The 21,284-nt window shown below is 42.5% G+C and overlaps 1 protein-coding gene across 1 annotated transcript in view; it reads right to left on the reverse strand.

Moving 5' to 3' along the window:
• Positions 1 to 1,725: 1,725 nt before the first annotated feature.
• The window catches only part of si:dkey-92j12.5 (multiple PDZ domain protein), a 34,796-nt gene continuing 15,237 nt past the window's right edge, over positions 1,726 to 21,284 (reverse strand). The window contains exons 5-17 of the mRNA XM_060915624.1: positions 19,354 to 19,452; positions 19,136 to 19,189; positions 18,974 to 19,039; positions 18,659 to 18,839; positions 14,893 to 15,092; positions 14,730 to 14,810; positions 11,875 to 11,958; positions 11,417 to 11,797; positions 11,055 to 11,138; positions 7,042 to 7,259; positions 3,126 to 3,273; positions 2,933 to 3,004; positions 1,726 to 1,731 (exon numbers count right to left, since the gene is read on the reverse strand). Of these exons, the coding sequence (XP_060771607.1) occupies positions 1,726 to 1,731; positions 2,933 to 3,004; positions 3,126 to 3,273; positions 7,042 to 7,259; positions 11,055 to 11,138; positions 11,417 to 11,797; positions 11,875 to 11,958; positions 14,730 to 14,810; positions 14,893 to 15,092; positions 18,659 to 18,839; positions 18,974 to 19,039; positions 19,136 to 19,189; positions 19,354 to 19,452 (1,674 nt within the window). The remainder of the gene's footprint in view (positions 1,732 to 2,932; positions 3,005 to 3,125; positions 3,274 to 7,041; positions 7,260 to 11,054; positions 11,139 to 11,416; positions 11,798 to 11,874; positions 11,959 to 14,729; positions 14,811 to 14,892; positions 15,093 to 18,658; positions 18,840 to 18,973; positions 19,040 to 19,135; positions 19,190 to 19,353; positions 19,453 to 21,284) is intronic.

Genomic DNA, 21,284 nt, shown 5'->3' on the forward strand with positions numbered 1-21,284 from the left:
TGATTTTTAAGTGATGATTTTAAATATAAACATAAATATCAGCGTTGTAGTCGAGTCACTAAACCTCGGGTCTGGCTCCCGTCTCGAGTCCCCAGTGTTCAAGTCCAAGTCATAAAAGAAAATTTCAAGTCGAGTCTGAATTGAGTCCAAGAACAAGACTCCAACTGCACCATTTGACGGTGGTGGTTTCAGCGCCATTAACATTAGTTTGTTCCTGAACGTGACGTATGAACAGGTGAATGTGCTTTTCTTTGTCAGGGAGTGCGAAGTATTCTGTCAGAGATGGTTGGGAGACGGATGTAAGTGCAGAAGGTGTGTTTATTAATACAAGTGAAGACATAAACAATCCAGAACGGCAGGCAAAATTGTAAAACAGTGAAACAGGCAACAGGTCGAGCGAGGCACAAACATGCTACCATAGGCTAGGCCGAATCAAAGACAAGAAACCAAACAAAGAAATAAGGCTCGGTATCACCAACGCAACTTAATACTTCACAAAGTAAGTGTGTTTTCACAGTTTTTATATAGGCGCACTGATTGTGCCTTAATCTTGTGCAGGTGCGAGTCGTTTACGGCGCGCGTGCCCGAGAGTCCGCTTGGCACGTGCTGTCCAGAGCGCACCCGAGAGTCTATCTGACGCACGCGCCAAGGCGCACAGGTGTGACACTCTTGCATGAAATTTGTACAAAAATGATCTTATGCCAAATTATTATGGCATGTTGCAAAAAAGTTTGGGGAAGCCACAGCCTAATGGTTAGAGAAACAGCTTTGGGACCAAAAGGTTGCTGGTTCGATTCCCTGGACCAGCAGGACTGGCTTAAGTGCCCTTGAGCAAGGTGCCTAATCCCCAACTGCTCCGGCAAGAGTGGTGGTGTACCTTGTGTCTGATTAGCCAAAGAAAAACTGATGATGCAGATTATCAGTTCGGGCACTGAACCCGACCGACAGGACAAAAAATAAAGAAAAAATCTGAGTCCTTGTCTCCAATTTACAAGTCCTAATGCAGTGAATGCACCAGTCTGAGTCATCAGTGCTCAAGTCCAAGTCAAGTCATGAGTCCTTAAAATTGGGGCATGAGTCAGACTCGAGTCTGAGTCCTGGACTCAAGTACGACAAGCCTGATAAATATAAATACCATATCCTAGATTTAGTATTGCTATGATGATATTTTAAAAAATGAATTATAAAATTATAGAATTATTTTATAGATATTTGGATACTTAATTTTTATTTAATATATTTCCAGTGGAGGCGGCACAGTGGTGTAGTGGTTAGCGCTGTCGCCTCACAGCAAGAAGGTCCTGGGTTCGAGCCCCGGGGCCGGCGAGGGCCTTTCTATGTGGAGTTTGCATGTTCTCCCCGTGTCCGCGTGGGTTTCCTCCGGGTGCTCCGGTTTTCCCCACAGTCCAAAGACATGCAGGTTAGGTTAACTGGTGACTCTAAATTGACCGTAGGTGTGAATGTGAGTGTGAATGGTTGTCTGTGTCTATGTGTCAGCCCTGTGATGACCTGGCGACTTGTCCAGGGTGTACCCCGCCTTTCGCCCGTAGTCAGCTGGGATAGGCTCCAGCTTGCCTGCGACCCTGTAGAAGGATAAAGCGGCTAGAGATAATGAGATGAGATGAGATATTTCCAGTGTATATGTATATCCACTTCAGATTTGCACATTTTGTATTATAAAGATGAACCTAAAAACATTTGTAAGTATAAAAACGTTTAAAAAAATCAAAACTGAAAAACAAACAAAAATATTCAGACATAAATCACAAATTAAAGTTAGTACTTTGTTGCAAAAATATTTTTCGTAATTACAGTTTTAAGATGTCTACGATAAGATGTAATTAGCTTTTTTGCAACATTGTGTTTAATTTTGGCCCATTCCTTTTCATAAATCATTCTCGATTCTCCCAGGCTATGAGGGTTCCTCTGGTGGACTCTCAGTTTCAAAATCCTCCATAAATTTTCAATGGGATTAAGGTCAGGAAACTTGCCATGCAAGGTCCATCCATCCATTACCTTTAGCCACTTATCCTATACAGGATCGCAGGCAAGCTGGACCCTATCCCAGCTGACTATGGGCGAGAGGCGGGGTACACCCTGGACAAGTCGCCAGATCATCGCAGGGCTGACACATAGAAACAATCAACCATTCACACTCACATTCACACCTACGGTCAATTTAGAACCACCAATTAGCCTAACCTGCATGTCTTTGGACTGTGGGGAAAATCAGAGCACCCGGAGGAAACCCACGCAGACACGGGGAGAACATGCAAACTCCACCCAGAAAGGACGCCATCAGCTACTGGGCTCGAACCCAGAACCTTCTTCCTGTGAGGTGACAGTGCTAACCACTACACCACTGTGCCACCCCACATATGGTATATCCATTCATCCATCCATTATCTGTAGCCGCTTATCCTGTTCTACAGGGTCGTAGGCGAGCTGGAGCCTATCCCAGCTGACTATGGGAGAGAGGCGGGGTACACCCTGGACAAGTTGCCAGATTATCACAGGGCTGACACATAGACACAGACAACCATTCACACTCACATTCACAGCTACGGTCAATTTAGAGCCACCAGTTAGCCTAACCAGCATGTCTTTGGACTGTGGGGGAAACTGGAGCCCCCAGAGGAAACCCACACAGAAAGGCCCTCGCCGGCTGCTGGGCTCAAACCCAGGACCATCTTGCTGTGAGGCAACAGTGCTAACCACTATACCACCATGCCGCCGCCCCCCCCATATAGTATACGTTACATAAAAAAAGTGAATACTTATTATCCCTCACTGTAGACACATTCTACCTTTTATTTGAAAAAGACAGTAACTCCAGGCATTAAAGCAACCATTGCTAGATATTATAGAAGTTATTAATGTCCATCATAAAGTGAAGCATTTTGAAATTACAGTATCACATTCCATTCTTTACCTGGCACTCATATGGATAAGGTGGAGTAGCTCTAAAACGTGCTACCTCCAGCACCACTGATCCACTGCAGTTCTGAAACCCACACACACATCAGTGATGTAGCCTTTGGATTATAAATGTAATAAAACAAATATTATTAAATATTTGTCTGTTGGTTATCCTGTACGAAAATGATTGTGTGTGAGTGTAACACCTGTAGTAGTGTGTGGGCATAGTCTTGAGTCACAGCTCTGATGTCGTCTCCGTTTATTGACAGAATCTGATCACCAAGTGAGAGTCTCCCATCTGACTCAACCACCCCTCCCTGACTTATCTCGGACACAAATATCCCTGTGTCATGCCTGCAACACACACACACACACACACACACACAAAAAAAGATCATAACCATAGACATAACCAAATTATATTGAAATGTTCCACTTTTTTCTAATTTGTTATGATTTAAATTGGTGAATTGTAGGACTACTACTATTACTATTTGCTAAAATAATGTCACTCTTTATCTATGTACCGTAAATGTGGTTCAGGAGCAGTGAGAATAAACTGGACACCTTTTTGTACACATTCGCACTCATTCAACACCTTTAACGATGTAACAAAGTGACCATATGATGTAATATTTGATGTAAATACGTTTGTTAAGTTTTAATGGAATCTTCTCCCTGATTTTCCATCTAGGACTTCCTGGAGCAGCAGACTTCTAAATAATACCCAGGAGGAGGAAATGCTCCTCTGTCATGATAATGACCTGGTGACATCGACCACCCACTGGGCCAGTCTCTGTTTAGACACTGGAGCTCCCTGTGTCTTTTCCCAACAAGTTCTCATTCATGGAACGCTGTGAAATTAAAAAAATTGGATAACAAAATGTGTGAATTTTTTTTAAAAACCCTTCAGCACAAGCCACAGCCATCTGGTCACCAGTGCATGCAAGGAATTCAGTGCTTCCAATGTTTTTGTTGAATTAATTGCCAGAGAAAAAAGTGAGGACACATTTCAGTTTGTCATTCTACATTGGCCCGTAAGCAGAGGATTTAAGGGATTGCAGTATTACATTACAATACAGGCATTAACCAGAGTGATGTACAACATAGTCAGAGCAGCCTGGGGAGCAGTTGGGGGTTAGGTGCCTTGCTCAAGTGCACTTCAGCCATTCATGCTGGTCCAGGAAATTGAACTGGTGACCTTTTGGTCCCAAAGCTGCTTCTCTGACCATCAGGCCATGGCTTCCTCAGTATAAGAATGAGATCCCACACTGGACTTTTGGGGGAATGTGGTGGACAAGTGCGCCTTGCTCACTTCAGAAGGGCTGTGATAAGTTTACAAGATACTGGTGTACATGGTGATACATGGTGCTGTTGCTGCTTGTTAAATTTAGTTGATTCAGTGTAAATGGGACTTTCCCCTGTAGGAAGGCTAGTGCACACCATTTGTGGAAGCGTTTCCATCACCTGCTCTTCAGTCTGCGTGGTCAAAACCATAAGCACAGGCGTCCATCCATTTGGGACAACAGGTCTGTTTGGGGATGAACCTGCCAAGAGGTCACATCCAGTAGTGACAGCAGGAGTGACAACAAAGGCCACAAGTATCTTAAAGGTCCCATGGCATGAAATTTTCACTTTCTGAGGTTTTTTAACATTAAAATGAGTTCCTCTGACCTTCTTAAGTCACCCCAGTGGCTAGAAATGTCATAATGTGTAAACCAAACTATGCCCACCCTTTGTCAACATTTGAGAATGGCGCGTCAAAATGGCGCGTTGATAGGCTCTTCCCTTTACTACGTCAGCAAGGGAGATGATCCTCACGCCCCCCCCCGGATTCCCACCCACTGTATGGATTGCCAGCCCAGCTCAAAAGTTGCCACCATAGATACGTCACTTCAATTTTGTAGTGAGGAGACCATAGACGACACAACAACATGGCACCACCTAAGCGAGCGAAACATGGAAGTTGCGCTGTACATGGATGTGACAACACAGAAAGGAGTCTGTTTTTACTGTCGACGGGAGAGCCCCTGAAGACGCAGTGGCTTAATTTTATTTACTCCAATAATACGCCGTCGAGTCTACCTAAGACGGTGTATGTTTGTCGGAAGCATTTTCCTGATGAATGTTTCCACAACTTGGGACAGTACAGGGCAGGTTTTGCACATCAACTGTCACTGAACCCTGGGTCCGTACCAAGCATCCCTGCCGCATCAGCCACAAACACCGAACAAGTAAGTGTATAACTGTTAAGTCGTTTTGCTGTGTTTTAAAATCGGTGCGTTAGCCTTGCAATGGCTACATTAGCTGTGCAGCTAACCGCTTCCTGCAGTTAGCCAGGTAATCTGTGCTACAAAACCAAAAAGCATGCAGCATGCTCTGTTAAACTGAGTTTAGTCTGGAAATTGACTGTAACTTATGAGCTTATGTTTGACTATTGCTCCGCAATGCATGTCTTCTGTTGGATAAGCGATATGTTGCTGTAGTTGCTGCTTCTATCCTCTTTGGTTATGGAGTGCGTGTTCAAGCCTAGGGTATTATATGTTCGTAAACTACCACTCTGAACACTCTCACTCTCTGTTCTCTGTGTCACGTTGAGTTTACGAAAGGAGTCCGAGGGAGAACGGGGTTTTGTCTTAGCAGCGTGGCTACAGGCGCTGATAGCAGCGAGTATGTGTGCGCGCAGCTTGGTCAAGCCCCTCCCCCCATGGCCCGCCCCCACCCTCTACCCTTCCCCGCCTCCATGCTTCTCATTACCAAAATGACGTACTGGGAAAAGGGCTGAAATGGGGCTTTCTCCCAGGAGGCTATATCTACGTGCCGAGGGTTCATTTCGAGAAAGGCTGCGGATATAACATCCGGAAACCTCCACGAGCCCGTTTAAAGCATCAACAAACCACCATGCGATGGGACCTTTAACAAAGGGGCACAAATGGACCTCTGTGGTCTGATAGCTTAGTTTTGTGCAGTGTTGACAGAAACAATGCAGAGAATCACAGTCAAAAGTGAGTTGATTTGGTAGAGTCGAAGAGATCCACTTGTGCTCTGCCAAACAATCTGGGTTACCACTTCTCAGTGTAGACAGATGGGCCACTTTCATGAGTGTCATGATTCCAGCAAATTAGCAGTTGTGTCCATCTCACTGAGGCGAGAATGTGTCTCTGTCTGTAGTATTTGGAGTTTAGTCCCAGGCTGATAACTCATTCTGAAATGTCGTCAATTCCAATCAGACCAAAGGGACTACTGTTACAGCTGTGGGTAACAATCCTACCATCTTCAACAGGAGCCGATATAGCAACCTGACAAAAATTTTGTGAGCAAGATAATGCCTACCGCATGTTCAGGTGACAGCATGGCTAGCATTCTCAATGAATCTAGTTTCACCCAGGGGAACTATGTGGCCTGTTTTGGTATTAGAGCATTTACAGTGAAATTGAGCAACATAATGTCTGCAATGAGGGTGGACGTGTTCCATATGGCCTTCTCCTTGGTGGGAACAGATAGGAGCCAGTTGTCCAAATAAGGCTATATCCTTATTGAGGCAACAGGACTGCTCGCTTGCATCTCGAGAACATTCATGGTGCTTCAGAGTGGTTGGAGATTAGTACTTTCAAATAGAACATCTGTCCTTGGAAAAGGCAAACCTCAAAATGCACCTCTATTCTGGAGCATTGAGAACATGAAAACATGCATTGTTCACTGAACCAGTCTTATGGCTGCATGGCATGAATAACATTTAATTGCCTTGACACAGAGAACAGGAGGCCTTTAGGAACCAGTTCAGCCCTCTCAAATCTACAATCAAATGGAATCCACCATTGTTCTTCTGAACAAGGATGTATGTTTAGTAGACACCACTTGGTATGAACCACCCTACGATTGTCTCAAGAGGGCGCAAACCTCTTGGGAGAGAATGTGGTATCTGTTCACAGACAAAGAAGGAAGGATTAGACAACTCTAGCAGTAGCTGTCTTGTAACAGAAATGGCCCCTTTTCACGTTCTGAAATGTTTCTATAAATGTCACATGGTGCAGCTGGGATTACATACCAAAAGGGCATTATACAGTACATAATCCAGGTATTGAACTATCTGATAAATCTAGATATGTGTGTTGTGTATACCTTTTACCCACAATGCTCAGGCCCAGCTCCTGGCCTGGTTGTAACTGCAGGTCCACAGTGAAAAGGTCCCACATGTCCTCATGAGTGTGTGTAACTTGATTGTGGAAGGTGTGTGTGGAAGTGTGTCTGTACACACAGAGGCGTAAATGTTGGGGACTCAAGCGCAGGACACTTAGAGCCTCCTCATGACTAGCCATTCTCAGGTCTATACCATTCACCTGTACAAATGGAGGTTTTAAAAAAAGGGGAAGGGTATTTATATAAGGCAAAAATACCACTAGCCAATATCAGAGGTACATTAAGAGTCAAGCAGGAAGACAGATTAAATGTAATAAACAGTGTCTTGAAGATGGAGGTGTAATCTTCAACTAAAGCCGGTAGTGTTTTGATGGAATAAGAAGTCAAGATAAGATAAATATAAATCAACTATTTGAAAATCACTTATTATTTTTAGGTATAAATGTGCTATTCTTTTATAACAATAACACATTTGGTGCTATATTGTTCCATTTGATGGCAGTTTACAGGTGTTTCTTATAGGTCAGTTGTGTCTTGTTGATGTGAATACAGTCGTGAAAAAATAAGTACATCCCATGGAAATTGTAGATTTTTCTCAACATCATTAAACAAGCAAACATTTCCCTGTCTTTGATACAATGCCTGGACATAAAGGTGATATATTCCAACAAATGTCACATAAAATCAGTCCAAAAAAAGTAAGTACCTTGACATTTATCACATTTTCAAGTCCATAAAATTGGAACCAGGTGTTCCAGATTAGGTTCCATTGATTTGAACTTTCTACAGTAGAGGTGGCAGTGCAGGTGGAACCTGGCAACTGAAGTCTGGTGTTCTCTTTGCTATTGAAGTGTGTGGTGTCATCATGCCAAGATCTAAAAAGCTCTCTAAGAACCTCAGAAAAAAGGTTGTGGATGCTTAAAAATCTGGCAAGGGATTGAAAAAGCTCTCTAAATTATTAGAAATAAATCATTCCACTGTCAGGAAAATCATCTACAAGTGGAGTAGATTTCAAGCAACTGCCAATTTATCTAGAACTGGCCACCCTGGCAAATTCAGCCCAAGAGCAGACCGACTGATGCTCGTGATGAAAAGAAGTCTCCAAGAGCATTAAAATTTCATCACCGGATCTGCAAGTAACTCTTGTAACTGGTGGTGTGAAAGTGCAAACATCTACAATCAGAAAGCGTTTGGACACATTTGACCTGCAAGGGAGGCGTGCCTTTGCTGTCCAAAAGGAACGTTAAAGCTTTTGGAATAATGTGCTCTGGACAGATGAATCAAATATGTGGTGCAGACCAAAGATGGTTTTTCAGGAGAAGAGCCTCATACCAACTGTGAATCATGTTGGTGGAAATGTTATGGTTTAGGGTTGTTTCGCTGCCTCAGGGACTGGGAAGCTTGCATTCATTGATTCAACGATGAATTCTGAATCATATCAAAGAGTGCTTGAAGATAATGTGAGAGCATCTGTTCAAAAGTTGAAGTTGAACCGGAGGTGGACCTTTCAACAAGATAATGATCCTAAGCACACTCGCAAATTCACCAAAGGACTGAGCTCAAAAAGAAGAAATGGAAGGTTATGGAATGGCGGAGTCAAAGCTCAGATTTGAACCCCACTGAAATGTTGTGGGAAGATTTGAAATGGGCAGTGCATGCAAGAAAACCCTCAGATATCTTGCAACTGAAGGAATTTTGCATGGAAGAGCGGTCAGAAATTTCAGCAAGTCGATGTCAGAGACCGGTGGGCAATTAATGCAAAACACCTACAAGAAGTTATTCCTGTTAAAGGGGGCAGTACTGTACTAGCTTCTGAAGCCAAGAGTGTACTTACTTTTTTGACTTTTTAAATTTTTTTTATTTTAATTATGATTGACCACAAAATGTCAATTTTATGTGTTTGTGGCAGCGGGGGCATGGTCAAGCGTCGATCTGTGACCGGAGGGCGGAGTCAGGGAAGATAAGTGGCAGAATCACTCCACCTGATGTCAATTAACCTGTGTTTGTGTGTCTTCCCAGTGACCACGCCCGATATAAGGAGAGAGGGAGCAGAGGAAGAGAGCTCTCCCCAACCAGACGGCTGATGTGTGTCTGAGTGTCTGGGAGAATGAAAACACTGAAAAGTATAAATAAAGAGTTTTTGGGAACTCAGTTCTGGCCTGCCGTACTTCTGTGCTCCACCCACCCGTGCAAAGTTCTACAGTGTCATTTGTTGGAATATATCTCCTTTATCTCTAGGCATTGTATTAAAGAGAGGGAAATGTTTGCTTGTTTAAATATATTGAGAAAAGTCTACAATTTTCATACTTACAGTGGTGCTTGAAAGTTTGTGAACCCTTTAGAATTTTCTATATTTCTGCATAAATATGACCTAAAACATCATCAGATTTTCACACAAGTCCTAAAAGTAGATAAAGAGAACCCAGTTAAACAAACGAGACAAAAATATTATACTTGGTCATTTATTTAATGAGGAAAATGATCCAATATTACATATCTGTGAGTGCCAAAAGTATGTGAACCTTTGCTTTCAATATCTGGTGTGACCCCCTTGTGCAGCAATAACTGCAACTAAATGTTTGTGGTAACTGTTGATCAGTCCTGCACACCGGCTTGGAGGAATTTTAGCCCATTCCTCCGTACAGAACAGCTTCAACTCTGGGATGTTGGTGGGTTTCCTCACATGAACTGCTCGCTTCAGGTCCTTCCACAACATTTCCATTGGATTAAGGTCAGGACTTTGACTTGGCCATTCCAAAACATTAACTTTATTCTTCTTTAACCATTCTTTGGTAGAACGACTTGTGTGCTTAGGGTCATTGTCTTGCTGCATGACCCACCTTCTCTTGAGATTCAGTTCATGGACAGATGTCCTGACATTTTCCTTTAGAATTCATTGGTATAATTCAGAATTCATTGTTCTATCAATGATGGCAAGCCGTCCTGGCCCAGATGCAGCAAAACAGGCCCAAACCATGATACTACCACCACCATGTTTCACAGATGGGATAAGGTTCTTATGCTGGAATGCAGTGTTTTCCTTTCTCCAAACATAATGCTTCTCATTTAAACCAAAAAGTTCTATTTTGGTCTCATCTGTCCACAAAACATTTTTCCAATAGCCTTCTGGCTTGTCCACGTGATCTTTAGCAAACTGCAGATGAGCAGCAATGTTCTTTTTGGAGAGCAGTGGCTTTCTCTTTACAACCCTGCCATGCACACCATTGTTGTTCAGTGTTCTCCTGATGGTGGACTCATGAACATTAACATTAGCCAATGCGAGAGAGGCCTTCAGTTGCTCAGAAGTTACCCTGGGGTCCTTTGTGACCTCACGGACGATTACATATCTTGCTCTTGGAGTGATCTTTGTTGGTCGACCACTCCTGGGGAGGGTAACAATGGTCTTGAATTTCCTCCATTTGTACACAATCTGTCTGTCTGTGGACTGGTGTAGTCCAAACTCTTTAGAGATGGTTTTGTAACCTTTTCCAGCCTGATGAGCATCAACAACGCTTTTTCTGAGGTCCTCAGAAATTTCCTTTGTTCATGCCATGATACACTTCCACAAACGTGTTGTGAAGATCAGACTTTGATAGATCCCTGTTCTTTAAATAAAACAGGGTGCCCACTCACACCTGATTGTCATCCCATTGATTGAAAACACCTGACTCTAATTTCACCTTCAAATTAACTGCTAATCCTAGAGGTTCACATACTTTTGCCACTCACAGATATGTAATATTGGCTCATTTTCCTCAATAAATAAATGACCAAGTATAATATTTTTGTCTCGTTTGTTTAACTGGGTTCTCTTTATCTCCTTTTAGGACTTGTGTGAAAATCTGACGATGTTTTAGGTCATGTTTACGCAGAAATATAGAAAATTCTAAAGGGTTCACAAACTTTCAAGCACCACTGTATTTTCTTTCACATGACTGTAACAGCATGTTTGTGTCTTGAAATCACCATAATCACTCAGAGAGATTTATAAACACCTCAAGGATGTAGTCTCCTGCCATTAATCTCCCGTCTCTATGAGCAGCACCTCCTTCATTCACCTCATGAATCAGAATCACTCCCTGAGAGAGATGAAGACTCAGAAGATACAGAATAGAGGTCAAGAGAGAAGATTTAGAAACCCAATTAGTTATATACGTAATATATCCTCTTAAAATGCTTTCGAGGTATCCATCACCTTCAAATCATTATACTGTCATAGCAGATAGTTTTGTATCACTCAGACCTCTATTACTTACCGTATTAGCCATATTTGCACTGCAACTCGAGTACAAAACCTTAAAAGCAAACACTGGATACCAAACATGTCTCAGTTAACCAAGGATTCAACGTTTCTCACCAGTAATGTGTTGCAGCCACCCACTATGGTAAGGCCGAGACTGGAATGTCCTTTACAGATCTCTATGGTGTTTATGCAGCCAGGGATAATGGGACGTGTCAGGGGGTCTGATCTCACACTGCACGCAGAACAGTAGGAGGAGCTCCGTACTCCAGAGGCAGAGGGATTGATCATGAAGCGACAGCAGGATTGTTTATGGTGAATACTGTGTATATGACTGGCTGCTGTGTTGTGAGATGTGGCTGGTGTGATGTGAGAGAAGAAAAAAGCAGGGTCATGTAGAGGGTTGTGGCTGGATGCGGCAATGAAGGAGATTGGAGGATTGTTACTGTGGCTCTTGGAAGGACAAGGCTTCTGTTTACCCAATCTCATCCTTTCTTCCTAGAATGAATGAATGAATGAATGTTTAATTTATCTGTATGTACAGTATGTCTGAACTTGTACTTGTTTGAATTTACCTGAATCCCAGTTGCATCATGCTTATGTTCTTTATTCATACTGATATCCACATCCAAGGCTGATGTGATGGTGCTGTTTTCTGCCTAATCACAACAGATCACAACTCAGACATTCATCGTGATAAGCTAAACTCATTGGTGTGTGTAACTGAGAATTGTTCACATCATTGATTCCATTTTAATTACTGTTATGTTTCTGTGTTATGCGTTATAAGTTAATGTGAGTGCTTGTGAATGTTACCTCCATTACTGATCCTGTTGCTGTGGGGTTTAGTGCAGTTTTATTCCTGATGAGTCAATCATAAACATATAAACTGTACATACAGTATACTAAAGGATTCCTGGCACAACTAAAATTAATATATAATAAAATGCATTCGTAATCTCATCTCATTATCTCTAGCCACTTTATCCTGTTCTACAGGGTCGCAGGCAAGCTGGAGCCTATCCCAGCTGACTACGGGCGAAAGGCGGGGTACACCCTGGACAAGTCGCCAGGTCATCACAAGGCTGACACATAGACACAGACAACCATTCCCACTCACATTCACACCTACGGTCAATTTAAAGTCACCAGTTAACCTAACCTGCATGCCTTTGGACTGTGGGGGAAACTAGAGCACCCGGAGGAAACCCACGCGGACACGGGGAGAACATGCAAACTCCACACAGAAAGGCCCTCGCCGGCCACGGGGCTCGAACCCGGACCTTCTTGCTGTGAGGCGACAGGGCTAACCACTACACCACCGTGCCGCCCGCATTCGTAATATTTTTTGAAAAAAAAAAAATCCCCCAACAATATTTCCCTGCAAAATGCCAGTTGCAAAATTATTGACACCCCTTCAAATAACATTTCGTCTTCTCCAGAGAAAGACACTTCTTGCAGCCCTTCCAAATGGCTTATTGTTATGGAGATGGCATCGAAACTGATATTTTTTTATTGTCTATTACAGCTCAAGAATCATCTGTCTTGTTTGCATTAAAACCTTATTTTTCCCATAGTGATGAATTTTTACACATATGCCACAAACATTGGTGAAACAAACATTCTTCGATGGGGAACCCAAAACAAAACCCAGAAGTAATTCTTACAAAACATTTTTGCCAGAAAAAAAGGAAGTATTTTCTCTATTTGTTTGAGTGGAAGGTTTGAAATTACTGTGTGTAATGTTTATTTTAATATTTAACACAACACTGTTTCTCGATTCAAATTCTCAATTTTGATCGGTCACAAAGAGTTGATTAAATTTAACATCCAGCAGTTGATTAATTTCCTATAAACAGCAGTAGTTCTGGCTATAAAGAAAATCACAGCTTTATATTAATGCACCCATTCTAATATGTTATAATTTCTGTCATCATCATCATTGGTCGAGCGAGCTCGGATAAACTTGACCCGTCCAACGCCATCCATCATCATTGCTGGGAGATTGGTTGGTTGGCACCCAGTGTCTGAACAGAGTTGATCAATATATGTTGTTGTGGGACGACCCACACGAAGATGGCCATGTTGGGGGGTCCAAAGGACCAATTCGCTAGCAAGTTCTTGTTTAGCTTTGAAGCAATGCCCAGCGAATCACAATCTGCTCTCTCTCAGAGTCTCTGATATAGGGGGTAAGTCTCCATATAACTGCACTTTGGTGGGGTGGTCACACCATGAGATGTTTAATATGGCTTGCAGCATGTGTGTGTATGTCCCATTGCGCTTTGACTCAAGTGATTTTGTTAGAGTCCAGGTTGTGGCGCCGTACATCAATACGGATTCAACGATTGCTCTGAAGAAGCTATGTTTTAGGTGGCTGGGAAGATTGGATTTCTACACAGTATTCATTTTGTTGAGGGCAATTCAGGCTTTAGCAATACCAAATCATTTCTATAGTAATAACTAACTCGCAGGGACTTGTATCATGGATGCTCCACCAATCATCCATCCATCCATCCATCCATCCATCCATCCATCCATCCATCCATCCATTATCTGTAGTTATTTATCCTGTGCAGGGTCATAGGCAAGCTGGAGCCTATCCCAGCTGACTATGGGCGAGAGGCGGGGTACACCCTGGACAAGTCGCCAGATCATCGCAAGACTGACACATACACACAAACAACCATTCACACTCACTCCACCAATAATAATAATATTAAAAAAACGTGAAGTTATTTAACTAACAAAAATATTCATATCAGAAAATGACATGAAAATGGGAAATAACTTGTTTTCACTTCACTTTGATTTTATTTATATAGTGCTTTTAACAATGGACACGGTCACTCAGCAGTTTTAGAGAATCCAGATATGGATTTAATATCGCTCTAATGAGGGACCTTGAGAGGAACCAGACTCAAAAGGGAACCCATCTTCTTCTTGGTGACACCAAATAGCAGGATTCTTCACTGTTTTTAGCTTTAAGTCTATAGTATCCAAGTGAAGTTATGCATTGAATAATGAATGACATTTGAGCGTGAACTGTTTAGCAGATATTCCTCAATTGTAACTAAAAATGGTTAAAAAGCATGACAAAAAATTGTTGGCAAATTGCTGTGGTAAAAGACATGTGGGATGTGCTGCTATAGAAAAATAATCAACTTCAGGGTTGAACAGATAATGCAAGATAATTATTTTTCTGTTCCCTTGAAGAGTGCCAATAATTCTAGAGTTGGCTATATGGAAACTTTCATATAGACTCAGTATACTGTATTTGGATTGACTAATAACTTATCTATTTGTGTTTGGTGAATGCAAGCAAAGTATTTTGCAAATTTTGAAGACAGAAATTTATGCATATAGTGCATGTATAGGGTGTGTGTGTGTGTGTTTCTGCATGTGTCTGTGTTGTGTTTCACCTGATCAGTACAATCTTAACTTTAGATGAAGCACTGTTGATAACAGCAATTGCATTCTGATAACTCTGGCCATATAAAACCTGCCCATTTATCTGCAACACACACAGCTGAGGTGAGCATGAAACCTTCATAACTAACAGTGTAAATGCTGCAGCTCAGAGGTTACGCTCTTACTTCCAACAGCTCATCTCCCACACTGATTTGCCCATCGGCAGCGGCGGCTCCATCAGGTTGTATTTCTGAGACGTACACAGTCATTCTTCCATTTCTGCTTCCTGACACACACACTCCCAGACCAGATCTGTGTGTGCTGCAGTCCAGCTCTACCAATCTGAGCTCGCCAGGCAAGCTACCATATTTCTGCAAGATATGACCTACATACACACATTGCAAATAACATGCAATAGTGAGAAGTAAGTATGCCCCATGAAAAGGTTATTTTATTTTGACATCCATGCACTATATGTGGACACATCAGTGATTGATCTTCAGTTACACAGTATGTAACTTTATTTACAAATAAATATTATGTAATAGAACAAAAACTGGAAATCTGACTTTGCATCCATCCATCCATTAGCTGCTTATCCTGTCCTACAGGATCGCAGGCAAGCTGGAGCCTATCCCAGCTGACTATGGGCGAGAGGCAGGGCACACCCTGGACAAGTCGCCAGGTCATTGCAGGGCTAACACATAGATACAGACAATCATTCACACCTATGGTCAATTTAGAGCCACCAATTAGCCTAACCTGCATGCCTTTGGGGGAAACCGGAGTACCCGGTGGAAACCCACGTGGACAGCATGCAAACTCCACACAGAAAGGTCCTCGCCGGCCGCTGGGCTCGAACCCAGGACCTTCTTGCTGTGAGGTGACCGTGCTAACCACTACACCACTGTGCCGCCCCGTCTGATTTTGCAATCATTTCAAATTATTAAAAAAATTAAATGATGTTAATTAATTGTTTTGGGTGGTGCAGTGGGTAGCACTGTCGCCTCACAGCAAGAAGGTTCTGGGTTCAAGCCCAGTGGCTGACAGGGGGCTTTCTGTGTGGAGTTTGTATGTTCTCCCTGTGCCTGTGTGGGTTTCCTCCGGGTGTTCTGGTTTCCCCCACAATCCAAAAACTTGCAGGTTAGGTTAATTGGTGGCTCTAAATTGACTGTAGGTGTGAATGTGAATGGTTGTTTGTGTGTTTATGTGTTAGCCCTGCGATGACCTGGCGACTTGTCACGGGTGTATCCTGCCTCTAGCCCATAGTCAGCTGGGATAGGCTCCAGCTTGCCTGCAACCCTGCACAGGATAAGCGGTTACAGATAATGGATGGATGGATGGAATTAATTTTTTTCTGTTGAAAAAGTAGCCACACCCCTAGCTTCAGTGACTGGTATTCACCCCTTTAGCAAAGACAATTTTATGTAATTGTTTCCTAAAACAATCTAAATGTCTTTGATGTCTACTGGAAGACGTTTTTTGCCCAGTTCTCCATGCAGAATTCTTTCAACTGTGCAATGTTTGAGGGTTTTTTTGCAGGTACAGTCTGTTTCAAACCCCCCACTGCATTTCAGTGGGATTCTGAAATAAGGGGCTTTAACTTGGCCATTCCATAGCCCTCTAGTTCTTCCTTTTGAGCCATTCCTTGTTGGATTTACTTGCATATTTGGGATTATTATCCTGTTGGAAGGTCCAGTTCTTCAGCTTCAACCTTTTGACAGGTGGCCTCACATTCTCCTCAAGCACTCTCTGGTATGAAAGAGAATTCCTAGTTGATTCTCTGATTGCAAGCTGGCCAGGCCCTGAGGCAGCAAAGCAGCTCCAAACCATAACACTTTCACCACCATAGTTATCCATCTATCCATCCATTACCTGTAGCAGCTTATCCTGTTCTACAGGGTCGCAGACAAGCTGGAGCCTATCCCAGCTGACTATGGGCGAGAGACGGGGTGCATCTTGGACAAGTCGCCAGGTCATTGTAGGGCTGACACAGAGACAAACAACCATTCACACTCACATTCACACCTACAGTCAATTTAAAGCCACCAATTAGCCTAACTTGCATGTCTTTGGACTGTGGGGGAAACCGGAGCACCCAGAGGAAACCCACGCAGACACGGGGAGAACATGAAAACTCCACACAGAAAGGCCCTCGCTGGCTGCTAGGCGCGAACCCAGGACCTTCTTGCTGTGAGGCAACAGTGCTAACCACTACACCACCGTGCCGCCCCACCATAGTTATATATTGTATAATATAGTTCATAGTTGTTCTGAGGTTCTTCTGATCAAATGTTGTTTTTGGTTTTGTGGTACCATGGCTTCTGGTACCTTCACCAAACAACTTTGACTTGTCTGTAAATACCACGTTATTCCAGAAGGCCTATGTAGAGAGCAAAGGCTTCCTCCTGGTACACCTCCCATGTATGCAATGTCTTTCTAATTGTAGAGGCTTGCACGTTGATATCAACAGTGGCAAGAGCTACCTGCAAATACTACAATAAAATTCTAGGGTTCTTGGAGACTTCCTTTAGCATCTTACAGTTTGCTCTCAGATTCAGTTTGCTGGGGTGGCCTGGCCTGGACATGCTGGCAGTGGTTTTAAATTTTCTCCATCCGTAGATGATAGTGGAGAAGTGGACAGTGGAATCATTCTTCTTCTTTCGGCTGCTCCTGTTAAGGGTTACCACAGCAGATCTCTTCGGCTTTGGTTTTACACCGAATACCTTTCCTGACACAACCCTCCACGATCTATCTGGGCTTGGGACCGGCACAGGACATGCAGACACAGGGAGAACATGCAAACTTCACACAGAAAGGCCCCCGTTGGCCATGAGGTTTGAACCTGGAACCTTCTTGCTGTGAGGTGACAGTGCTAAACTGTCACTACCATACCGGCTGGACAGTGGAATCCAATATTGATTTCCAATATTTTGAAAAGATTCTTAAACCTCTTGACAAACCCTACAATGCAAACTGTAATACATTGTCCTTTCTGAAGGCCTAAGAGAGCTCTTTTGATTGAGGTGGAGGTTTTTTTTGATGATCTCACACACTCCAATAGCAAAAAGACCGGATAGCAGTAGCAAACCAGACCAGATGTCAGAAGTTTAAATAAAACAGGTACATACGGGGGCGGCACGGTGGTGTAGTGGTTAGCGCTGTCGCCTCACAGCAAGAAGGTCCTGGGTTCGAGCCCCGGGGCCGGCGAGGGCCTTTCTGTGTGGAGTTTGCATGTTCTCCCCGTGTCCGCGTGGGTTTCCTCCGGGTGCTCCGGTTTCCCCCACAGTCCAAAGACATGCAGGTTAGGTTAACTGGTGACTCTAAATTGACCGTAGGTGTGAGTGTGAATGGTTGTCTGTGTCTATGTGTCAGCCCTGTGATGACCTGGCGACTTGTCCAGGGTGTACCCCGCCTTTCGCCCGTAGTCAGCTGGGATAGGCTCCAGCTTGCCTGCGACCCTGTAGAAGGATAAAGCGGCTAGAGATAATGAGATGAGATGAGATGAGGTACATACGGTCTATTCTCAAACATTACATTAGCAGACGCTCTTATCCAGAGCGATGTACAACATACCCAGAGCAGCCTGGGGAGCAGTTGGGGGTTAGGTGCCTTGCTCAAGGGCACTTCAGCCATTCCTGCTGGTCCAGGGAATCGAACAAACGATCTTTTGGTCCCAAATCTACTTCTAACCATTAGGCCATGGCTTCTCCCAAACAGTGTTATAATCACTAACGCCTGATCAGTGCATCTGATTTCAATTTGGAAGTAGTGATATTATGTATATGTAGGGCTGTGCTTACCTTTTCCCTCATAAGAAAACTGAATTTCTCTTTATTTCAAGTATATAATGGATGATGAGAATAATACATTTAAGTGTCCAATTTTAAACACTTGAAACTTAAAGACTTGGACTGAAAATGGAGTGTTCATACAAAAACACACACATACCCCAGTATGACACTTGTCCCTCTTGGTAGTGCTGTGTAGTCTCTGATGGCCTGCTCAGTCTTTCTGAAACACTTTTAGATGCGACTCCATCAGTTAACAAGCTGACATGCCCTGAGGGGAGCCTCAATGGAGGTGGAGCCGGTTGTGGTAGAGGTTTTTTCAACAAACTGTGTCCTGTAAGCTGGCAAAGATAGATACACCTGCATTTTTTTTTAAAATTCTAAAACAGAGGTATGTTTTCCTGTTTCTATTCAAAAACCACAGGTGATACAAATTCATGTCCTCAATCATAAATATATAGATATGTTGATAAACCTTATATGGGATGGGGCTGAAAGGATTGGATGGGGAGAGACGTAGATTGTTGCCATCCTCACACATCTACAGGACAAAAAGTGAAATGAATGCCAACTTTACTTAGTGTTACAGTATACACACGCGCAAAATTGCACACTAAAACGGCAAACAAGCACCTACCAAATTATTTTGGTGGGACGATTGTTCTTCATTGCTCATGACTAGGTCTGAAACCTGTTTTATAGAAAATGTAGTCCGGTAATATGTGCTTAAATTAAAGTCATTTTACAAAATGCAGCTTACCTTCAAATTAGAAGTGAATGAGGTTGAGAAACAGAAATATTCATATCATAAACCTGAAACCTATTATTACAAGTTTGTGTGCGTGTGTGTGTTACCTGTGGGTTCTGCACTAACAGTTCTACCTTGTCCCCTGCCTGTCGAATTGCTTCCACTGCTTCTTCATGAGTGAAATCACTCACATCCACACCTCCGACCTAACACACAGTTATCAAACCCCAAACACCACACTTACTACTGTCAAAGTGATACAGCTAGTGAATGTCAGGTTGTATAGATGTCCATTTATTTACTGAGCATCAGTAACTAGAGCTGACGGTCATAAGTAAGAAATCAGAGATGTGGACTAAGTGATTAGCAAAGCACATGACTCTTAAAAAAAGAAAAAGAAAAAAGGATTAAAAATTGAAAAAGTACTCAATGTACAAATGCTTGTTACTGAGGTGCTCGCTTCAAGGGTAGGGCTTTTTAATTAGACTGGCATGCGTATAGAGGAACATCGTTCAAGTTCATAATTAGACCTCAAGGACTGCTGTTGGAGCACCGAGAGGATGCTACTTTTTACTTTGGGAACAAAAAATGTACCTTTTAAAGCACCCTTCTCTAACAGTGATGAAGCATTCAGAAGCTTTACAGTATCCTTTCAAAACTGATCAGCCAAAATATAGGAAGAATTTAAAGGCTGTCTTTTTAAAAAGTTAATCGAAACACATTCTAGCAGTTTGCCTCACTAAACATTTTAATACCAGCAATGCCTCTGCAGCGTTATCATTTAATGCCATCCTTTTTTTTTTAAACTGTGAGGAATCAACCAAGTTACACAGTGATACTAATTTAAAAAAAATACATTTTAATTCTACTATTGAGTAGTTTTCCACATATAATGTCATATAGCAACAAACAAAATTCAGGTGAAAAACAAATAGAAACATTTCTATTCTGCTTGTTCCTGCTCTCTTTCTCTCCAGGATTTTTTTTTAAATCTCGAGAACAAAATAATAAATAGACAAAACATTATTGTAAAAAGCCCTGTGATGACCTGGCGACTTGTCTAGGGTGTACCCTGCCTTTCGCCCGTAGTCAGCTGGGATAGGCTCCAGCTTGCCTGCGACCCTGTAGAACAGGGTAAAGCGGCTAGAGATGATGAGATGAGATGAGATGAGATAAATCTGTACTACAGGGGATTTTTTAACAATATTTTACAACACCATTTCCAAAAACATTGTGTAAAATATGACTAAAAACAGAACACAATGATCTGCGAATCATGGAAACCCTATATTTCATTGAAAATAGTACAAAGACAACATATTAAATGTTGAAACTGAGAAATTGTATTGTTTTTTGAAAAATACATGCTCATTTTGAATTTGATGTCAGCAACACATTTCAGAATAGTTGAGACAGGGGCATGTTTACCACTGTGTTGCATCACCTCTACTTTAACAACACTCTGTAAACGTTTGGGAACTGAGGAGACCAGTTGCTGTGGTTTTGAAAGATAAATGTTGTCCCATTCTTGCCTGATATAAAATTTCAGTTGCTCAACAGTTCAGTCTCCTTTGTTGTATTTTCCGCTTCGTAATGTGCCAAATGTGTTCAGTGGGAGAGAGGTCTAGACTGCAGGCAGGCCAGTTTAGCATCTGGACTCTCTTACTATGGAGCCATGCAGTTTTAATATGTGCAGAAAGCGGTTTGGCATTGTCTTGCTGAAAGAAGGAAGGCCTTCCCTGAAAAAGATTTTGTCTGGATGGCAGCATGTTGTTCGGAAATGTGTATATCCTTCTGGGAACCAAGAAAAAAATGTGTCTCTCAATTTCTCTTTTGTTGTTATTTCCTTACTAGGAATTTCCCAGCAACCTTCCTAGTCACATGATATATCATTGGAAAGCCCAGGATGTACTCTTTACAACACACCAGGATTCAAGTGAATAGCTTGAAAGAGTAAGAGGGTGCGCACATAAAACTAATGTCAACTACAGAGGACACAAGTCTATGGGTTGGTTCCCAGGAGGATACATCATTCAGC

This window comes from Neoarius graeffei, chromosome 3, assembly GCF_027579695.1.
Source record: "Neoarius graeffei isolate fNeoGra1 chromosome 3, fNeoGra1.pri, whole genome shotgun sequence".
NCBI lineage: Eukaryota > Metazoa > Chordata > Actinopteri > Siluriformes > Ariidae > Neoarius > Neoarius graeffei.